Source organism: Syzygium oleosum, unplaced genomic scaffold, assembly GCF_021117445.2.
Source record: "Syzygium oleosum isolate NSW1041296 unplaced genomic scaffold, Sole_v2.1 Sole_v2.30, whole genome shotgun sequence".
Lineage (NCBI taxonomy): Eukaryota > Viridiplantae > Streptophyta > Magnoliopsida > Myrtales > Myrtaceae > Syzygium > Syzygium oleosum.
The window spans coordinates 2690174-2698881 of record NW_026607514.1 but is presented as its reverse complement, the minus strand read 5'-3'; the positions used below and the strand labels follow the sequence as shown (position 1 = coordinate 2698881).

Here is an 8708-nt window from a genome sequence, read left to right as displayed (position 1 = left end):
TTATTTTTTATAGTAACCCTATTTAACTGTCGATAGTCAATATAGAGTCGCAACGATCCGTCTTTCTTCTTCACAAACAATATGGGTGCACCCTAGGGAGATGCACTTGGACGGATGAAACCCTTATCAAGTAACTCTTGCAATTGCACTTTGAGTTCTTTCAACTCGGTCAAAGCCATCCTGTAGGGAGCTTTGGAAATAGGCTTCGTTCCAGGAACTACTTTAATAGCAAATTCTACTTCCTATTCCGGAGGTAGACCTGGTAATTCTTTTGGAAAAACATCCGGAAATTCTTGTACCACAAGGATATCTTCCAACTTTGGTTCGTCTTCCTTCGCTATATTTTCTATTGTTGCTAGAAATCCTTGACAATCTTTCTGCAACAGTCGAGTTGCTTCTAAAGCAGAAATCAGAGGAGTAGAAGGTCCTCCTCCATTTCCCACAAATGTATAGCAGGGACGATCAGGTGGATGAAACTGAATCACCTTGTTATAACAGTATATATTGGCTCGCTGTTTACTAAGCCAATCCATATCAATGATAACATCAAAATCATACATGGTCAATACCGCTAGATTTATAATATCTGCCAGTCCACCTATAATTATCGTACACCCTTGACATCCTAGGGTAGTCTGCACATCATTTTTCATCGGAGTGGAAACACTAAGTGCATTTTCTAATGGTTTCATTTCAATTTTGGCCAGACGTACAAATTGTCTAGATACGAATGAATGTGTAGCTCCAGTGTCAAATAACGCATATGCAACACGGTTATTGAGGAAAACCGTACATGTAATCACTGCGTCGGAATTCTCCGCATCCTCTTGAGTAAGTGCATATATTCGTCCTTGTGCCGGAGGACGATCGCCATTATTAGCATGAAGCTGAGCTCCAGTTGATGCCGTTGCCTGCCTTTGTTGTGAAGGCATTCCTTGTCGCCGTTGCGGACAGTCCCTGACCATATGACCTTGTTGGCCACACCCAAAGCATGCTCCCTTGCGCATTAGGCACGGAGTATCTCCATGTTGTCTTTCGCAAATAGAACAGGTGTTACCAGAAACAGTAGTCATCTTTGGGAAACTTTGCTTTTTGTTGGGGACGAAGGGACGCTTTCCTTTTACGAAAGATCTCTTGCCCGAGCGCTGGTTTACCCGAGGAGCAAAATAAGGGGGCTTTGCCAGAGCCACCCTTTCCAGCAAATCCTTCTCGATCAGTTGAGCTCGTTCATATAATTCATTATAATCTTTCAGGTTCAACGGTACCAGCTGACTCCAGATATCAGGTTTAAGACCATCACGGAATCGCTTTGCCCTGTCGACTGGATTTTCAATAAGTCTAGGGGCGTACCTTGACAATTGAGCGAACTTTACCTCATACTGGTCCACCGTCAAGTTGTTCTGCTGGAGTTGCAAGAATTCCTTGACCTTTCTATCACAAGCACACTCGGAAAAATACTTTCCGTTAAATGCCTCGACGAAGGCATTCCAGTTGATAGCCATATTTCCTGGGAACACGATTTCCTTGGTTGCTTTCCACCAGTGATTGGCATTACCCTATAATTGGTATGTCGCCAAGGTCACTTTCTCTTCCTCGGAACATCTCAAAAGTTCAAACGCTGTCTTTAACTCATCTATCTAGGATTCCGCCTCTTCGGGATCTCCCGTTCCAGCAAATTTCGGGGGTCACAGCTTCAGGATTTACTTGACCAATCCATGCATTGTTCGGTCACCATTCCCATTTCCATTTGCCACTGCATTCTCAGCATTAGGCAGCCGTTGCTGAACTTGTTGCTGCACTTGTTGTCCCAGCAAATCTCCTATGGTTGCAAGAGCCTACAGGATTCAGTCTATTCGAGGATCTTGCTTCGACTTTCCTTTCGAGGTCGTGGCCGGGTCCTGAGCACTCATACTGCAGTTGGTAGTCTACTAAGGCTTTCCACAACGCAAGAATATGTCAGCGATCAAAAGCTTAGCAACCAAAAGCCTACTTACCAACCAATCTGGTACACAGACACACAATCACATGCGCGGGCCGTTTCCTGGCTAACTACCCCAACTTCAGCGCACCTTATCACTCCAGGCCTTCATTTTCGCTTGGTTTTCAGAACCGGTTTCCACAATTCGGTGCACAGTTCGATAATTCTCGTTCTTTAGCTGTCCTAGAAGCCTGCAAGGAGCCGCTCAATGATCAGGCCCTTTACTCCGGCGCCACTTCTTTTCAGAAGCCGCTCAATGATCAGGTGGTATATATATACCCCGTGCCACTTCTTCCCAGAGGCCGCACAATGATCAGGCTACCTGCCCCGGCGCCACCTCGGTTAGAAGCCACACAATGATCAAGTATTATTGCCCCGGCGCCACCTCCGTAGAGGTCGCACAATGTTCAAGCATTCATGACCCTGGCGCCACCTCCTAAGAGGCCGCTCAATGTTCAGGTCGTATGGCCTCGGCGCCATTCCCCGCCCTCGTCGGATCGTCCAATCGCAAGTTGCCACGAATTGCACCTACTGGAGGCAAAACCTGCTCTGATACCAAAACAAAGATACCCCACATTGTCACGTCCCGACTCGAAATCATGATCGATGCTTAATGACCGAACATGACCCGAACGGACCCCTGACTCGCGAAAATGTATTAGTGCGTCCCGTTCATTTTAAATAATCAAATGCGCATGCAGAAGCAATTAAACATAAACGAGATGACACGAGTGATAAGCAAATATCACACGTTGTATTTACATGATACGTGCTTATTTCATCGAGCCCTTCTCTCTCGGGCCCTTACAAGCCACACTTATATTTTACATGCCCATTTCGAGGGCGATGCCGCAAAAGCCAAATATTGACAAACAAAATCTTGGCTTGGGTTCCTAGCTTCACTACGACTTCTCGTTCATCTCGCCCCTCCCGCTTCTCGTCCGCCTGGCCATCTCACGCTCCACCCCCGGTTTGCCCCGGAGCCACCCCGCCCGGTCCGCCGATGGCTAGTTGAACCCACGAAGGGGTCCAACCCATTCTCCGTGTGCTAGGCGGTACCACGCCTCATACGGGTGAGGGACTAACTCTTCACGGCCTTCGTCGACCATCACATATGTTGTGATAAGACGGTACTTACGACCCTCCCGGGCGTCGATTACAGTGAGGAGTTCGGCTCGCATTTCCACAGGGTTTTCGAACCGGGTTGGAGGAGATGCCATATCACAGACTAGAAAAGAGGAAAAAAAAACAACGAGAGTGAGTCGGGGAGACCCAATAAGTAAAAACTCTAATATCAACCAAGGACGAGACAATCACCATTCACATAAATTAACTCTTACCGTACCGGTATCGAGTTCATGCTACGAAACCAACAAAACAAACATCAAACATGAGCGTCACACGTGAGCATCACTTGTCAAGAAAGAACAAGCTATAATCGACCACAAAACCCAGAAACAGACCAAGCAACCCATGTTATAACGTATCGCAACTTCCTTTCCCGATATTAGGAAATTCATTTACTCAACAAACCACTAGAACACGAAAGACTAGAAGAAGAAGTGGCTGGTGGCTTGGCTTGAGCACGGAACAAGCTCGATTTCGGGAAAAACGGGGCCTCGGGCGAGTCTCGGGTGTGATTTTCTCGTTGGCCGATCAAGCAAAGAGGTAGAACAAGGTTGGCTTGGGCTTCTTTGGGCGTGGATGAGGTAGACAAGAAGGCAAAATAGAAGATGATGGCTGGCTTTTTGGGAAGGCTCACGTGAGAAGGCTTCTTGCTTCTTATAAAGGCACAAGCTTGGCAAAGAAGCCAAACATTAATGTGCATTCATGCACAAGAGACAAAGATCATGATGCATGGTCATTAAGGGCATTAAAGTTGATCTTATTCTTGGCTTCTCTCTCTCTCTCTCTCTCTCTCTCTCTCTCTCGGCTCCCCTTTGGCTTGGCCGAATGGCCTTGCCTTGTGCTCCATTATTGGTGATCATTGAATCATCAAAGAGCCTTAAATGCATGGCACACCTCAGCTTGGCAGCAATAATAGAAGGGGACACCTCATGAGGGTCCAATAATGAAGACTATAAATGGCATTAAATGGCCTTGAATGAACCTTTGACCAAGTCAATAATTTTTTTTGTCTTCTTTTACTCAGCAAATCTGAACCGTGGGAGCCTCTTAAGTTGCTGGATTCACACAAAAACTTCCCGGGCCAATCGGTTTACACGAAACTGGCTAAACAACACTATAATCGCAACCTCGCATCATACTATTCTCCAAATTTCTGAGGGTTGTCATGCTTGATAGACCCATTCAACCCGAGGTTCGGTGCGAGAAGATCCTCAAAAACCATCTAACACAACCAAACCAAGGCCCAAGCAAACTGGGTTGCTGGGCGCATGGCCAAGCCTGACTGGGCGCGTGGCCAGGCGCACTATCGAGCCACACGGACACATGGCCGGGCCGCACAGGCGCTGTGTCGAGCTGTACGGGTGACATGCCAAGCGCCTTGCCAGCTGCACGTGCAACGTGCCGAGCACCATGCCGGCCGCACGGGCGACGTGCCGAGCATCACGCCTGGTCACACGAGCGAGGGATCGGTCTATAGCCAAACACGCGCAACGGCTCATGTATTGTAACATCCTCAATTTCAGTCCCTAGGAAATGGCTATGGTTTAAGTTTGGTAGTTTTTCAATTGGAACCAATTTTTACTCTTGTTCTGGAAAACCCAGTTTCGGATCCTTTGTACCCCTTCGTTTTGTTATTTTTGTGGAGACTTTTGTGATCCGAATTTCCAAACACTTTCTTCTTGAAAGTTTCTGCAAACATCTTGAAGTTTTACATAATTTAATTTCAGAATTTTTGGACTTGATATGAGTAGTACAACAGCCTCATTTCCGGACCGTGTAAAACTGCCCAGAAAGGGTATTTTGGTGATGTTCACCCTTTATTTATTTTCTACAAGCTTTTCTAGGCCGATTTTGGAAAAGTTTCCTTCACAAAAGTTGTTGAGAACTTCCTTTTCTATGATTTATATAAATTTGGGAATTTTTTGAGATGATTTGGATTCTGGACAGAGCTTACTTTGAGAAACAAGAATTCTGTTCCAGTGAACTGTTTTTAGTCTGTCTTTGAGCTACTAAAAATGGTGTTTACAGAAAGATTCCGATTTTGTGTTCTTCATGAGAAATATTTTTTAAGGCCTTGTTTATGACATATTCAAATTTGAGAATTTTTGGAGTCCATTTACTATATTTTCAAGTCCGATTTCATAAACAGTGCAAAGCTATCCGGTTTTGTCAGATTTCAAAGATTTATCAATTTCTATATGAGAACGTTGGAATCTCGACTTGATGGCTTTTGGTGATATTTGAGGACATTCCCACACCGAACCTCGGGTTGAACGAGATTATTATACACGTTTTGTCGTGGAAAACCCTAGGAAATCATGGAATTGATTATGATGCGGGTTTGCGACTTAAATGTCGATTAGTTGTTATTGTGTAACCCAATGGTGCTGAGTTATTGTGAGCCGAACCGACATTTCTAGAAGGCCAAAATAGGCTCTACGTTTGTTTAAGTGGGAAGAAACTAGAAGATAAGCTTTGACCTAGTCAAATCTTCCTCAAGAAGCCTCCATTATTGGTCATAAGACTTTAGGGACCCCTTTCATCATGACATGCATTAATGACTTTAGACTTTGGAGGCCCTATCATGATGACATGCCATTAATGAAGATAAGCTGAGTTGTCCCTTGCATTTAATGCCTCGGACACCAGTTATTGCTAGAACCAAGAGGAGAGTCGGCCAAGGAAAATGGTAGCCGAGAGAGAGAGCCCACTCAAGCGATTAACCGAGAGAGAGAGAGAGAGAGAGAGAGAGAGAGAGAGAGAGAGAGAGAGAGAGAGAGAGAGATCTAGAAGCCAATTGTGGTTAGATTTTTCTAGGTCACTCTCATCATGACAAGCCTTAATGCAAATTGGACTTTGAGGCCCCCATCATCATGAATATCATTAATTAGCTTGGACTTTGAGGCACCATCATCATGACTAATATTAATGGTCTTGAGTGAGGAGCAAGTTTGGAGCCTTATAAATAGGAGAAGCCCCTCCCCCCCTTTTTCACACACATGGCCATCTCTCTCTCTTCATTCTCACGCCATTCTCACGCCAACACCATCCACCATCTTCCTCTCCCTTTTGTTTCTTGATTTTGTCACGTTTTGGCCCGAGAAGCCTCATGCCCTAGAAGTCCCGAACCAGCCCGTGTTTCTCCTCGTTTCTACCCAAGAGCCCACGGTTTGGCCTTTGTGTGCCTCGTATTAGTCAGCCAAGCAAGGAGAAAGCCCGAAGATCACCCGAGCTCACCCGTCTCTAACTCGTTCTCTAGTTTTGTTAGTCGTTGTGTAAGTAAACTTCCTAATATCGGGAAAGGAAGTTGTGACACGGTTTGCTTGGACCGTTTCTCGGTCGTTTGGTTGGTTGTAGTTGGTTCATTTCTCGACTTAATCACGTTTCGTGTTTGACGTTTGTTTTGGAGATAGAACCAAGACTTGAATGGCAAGGTGCACATGCTATAGCCATGCTTGATGTTTTCTTGTATGAACTTTGCTATTGATCTGCCATCGATGCGGGTGCGGTAAGGGCCGACTTGTGCTAACGGCGATCCCCTCATCCTCGCTTGATATTAGTAGGTTTACTTGCTGAGTCTCCCCAACTCATCCCCCGTTGTTTCATTTTCAGGTCCGAAGAATGACGTCTCCCCCGACCCGGTTCGGCAACCCCGTGGAAATGAGAGCCGAAGTGCTCACCGTGATAAATGCCCGAGAAAGGCGAGCCTACCGCCGAATCACGTCGTACGTGACGATCGATGAGGGCCTAACGGACTTGGTGCCTCACCCGTATATAGCATGGCATGGCTACACTGACGGAGCATGGGTTGGACCCCTATGTGGGTTCAATGGACCTTTTGGCAGTGTAGGCAGGCCAGCTCTGGGGCATGCCACGGGTGGGGTGTAGATCGGCCATGCGGACGGGAAGCGGGGAGGAGATGTGGATGGAGTTAGAAGCAAGAAGATGAAGTAAAAGGGATATGATCACCCAAGCCGAGTTTTGCTATTCATAGTGCGTGTGAAATATGTGTTGTTTGCCATGGCCCGAAGGGCTTGTTAAAATATGTTTGCATGCACTGTAAACATAAGGTTTGTTCATGATGCTACTTGTCTAAATTTCCGCTGTTGTTCTGAATGTGATTGTCCCGAAATTATGCTTCCGCTTGTGTGTAAAGAAAGATAACAATGAACGGGACGTCACGTCAATGACCCCGAGGTGGGGGCGTTACAGTCTAATTTGGTATCAGAGTAGGTTCCCCTCCAGTAAGTGTAAGTTCGGTGTTGAGCCAAGAAGAGGCTGTAGAATCCTGAAAGGACCCAATCCGATGAGGGTGGGAAGTGGTTGCCAAGGTAGAACCTGATCAAGGAGCGGCTCTTGGCTATGAAGTGGACGCCGAGGCATGCGACCCGATCAAGGTGCGGCTTCTAGCAAGAGTGGTTGCCGGGGTTGAAGACCTGAACAAAGTGCGGCTCCTGGCAGGCTTCTAGGATGATGGGTAAGAGAGGAACAAACCGAACTATGCACTGAATGGGGAAGAACGATTCTGAAATCCAAGCGAAAATAAAGACCTGGAGTGATAAGGTGCGCTGAAGTTGGGGTAGTTAGCTAGGAAACACCCTTGCGCATGTGAATGATTGATTGTGGTTGAATAGGTTGTGTGCTAATATTTGTTTGTGACCACTGACCTATTCTGGTGTTGTAGAAAGATCCCTTAGAATACCAATATGAGTGCTCGGGACCCGGCTGCGACCTCGACCTCGAAGGGGAAGTCAAATCAAGAGCCCCGAATAGACGAAATTCTGCAGGCTCTAGCGACCGTGGGAGAACTGTTGGGACAGCAGGCCCAACAACGAATGCCTAATGCTGAGAATGTGGCAGCAAATGGAAATGGAAATGGAAATGGTGGCTGTACGATGCACGGATTGGTTGAGCAATTCCTGAGGCTCCGACCTCCGAAGTTTATCGGAACTGGAGATCCCGAAGAAGCGAAATCCTGGATCGATGAACTCCAGAAGGCATTTGAGCTTTTGAGATGTTCTGAGGAAGAGAAAGTTACCTTAGCAGCCTATCAACTACAAGGTAATGCCAACTATTGGTGGAAAGCGACCAAGGAAATCGTGTTCCCAGAAAATGCTGCTGTCAACTGGAATGCTTTCGTTGAAGCATTCAACGGAAAGTATTTTTCCGAATGTGCTCGTGACCGAAAGATGAAGGAATTCCTGCAACTTCAGCAGAACAACATGACGGTGGACCAGTACGAAGCAAGGTTCGCTCAATTGTCGAGGTATGCCCTTAAATTTATTGAAGATCCAGTGGAAAGGGCAAAAAGATTCCGAGATGGTTTGAACCCAGACATCCGGAGTCAGTTGGTGCAGCTGAACCTCAAGGATTACAACGAGCTGTGACATCCCGAATTTCGGCCCATAGTTGGGATTTATAAAACGTGTAATTCGTCAGTGTGCTTATAGTAAAAATCTCGCCCGGGAACTGATCACTCCCTATTATTATTTTAAAATTGAGATTTCGCTAGAATCGCACTCGATCGAATTTTGCCGTTATTTAGAGCCCAAACTTTGGTGTCGAATTTCTTGGAGTTTTGGGACGAATTTAATTCGACGGT

General features: G+C 46.2%; 2 protein-coding genes across 2 annotated transcripts; one reads left to right on the top strand and one right to left on the bottom strand.

Moving 5' to 3' along the window:
- Positions 1–242: 242 nt before the first annotated feature.
- Positions 243–1502, bottom strand: LOC130135277 (uncharacterized). The gene has a single exon (XM_056303984.1). The coding sequence runs from the start codon at positions 1500–1502 to the stop codon at positions 243–245; it is 1260 nt and encodes a 419-aa protein (XP_056159959.1).
- Positions 1503–7812: 6310 nt separating this feature from the next.
- Positions 7813–8493, top strand: LOC130135276 (uncharacterized). The gene has a single exon (XM_056303983.1). The coding sequence runs from the start codon at positions 7813–7815 to the stop codon at positions 8491–8493; it is 681 nt and encodes a 226-aa protein (XP_056159958.1).
- The last annotated feature ends 215 nt before the right edge of the window (positions 8494–8708 follow it).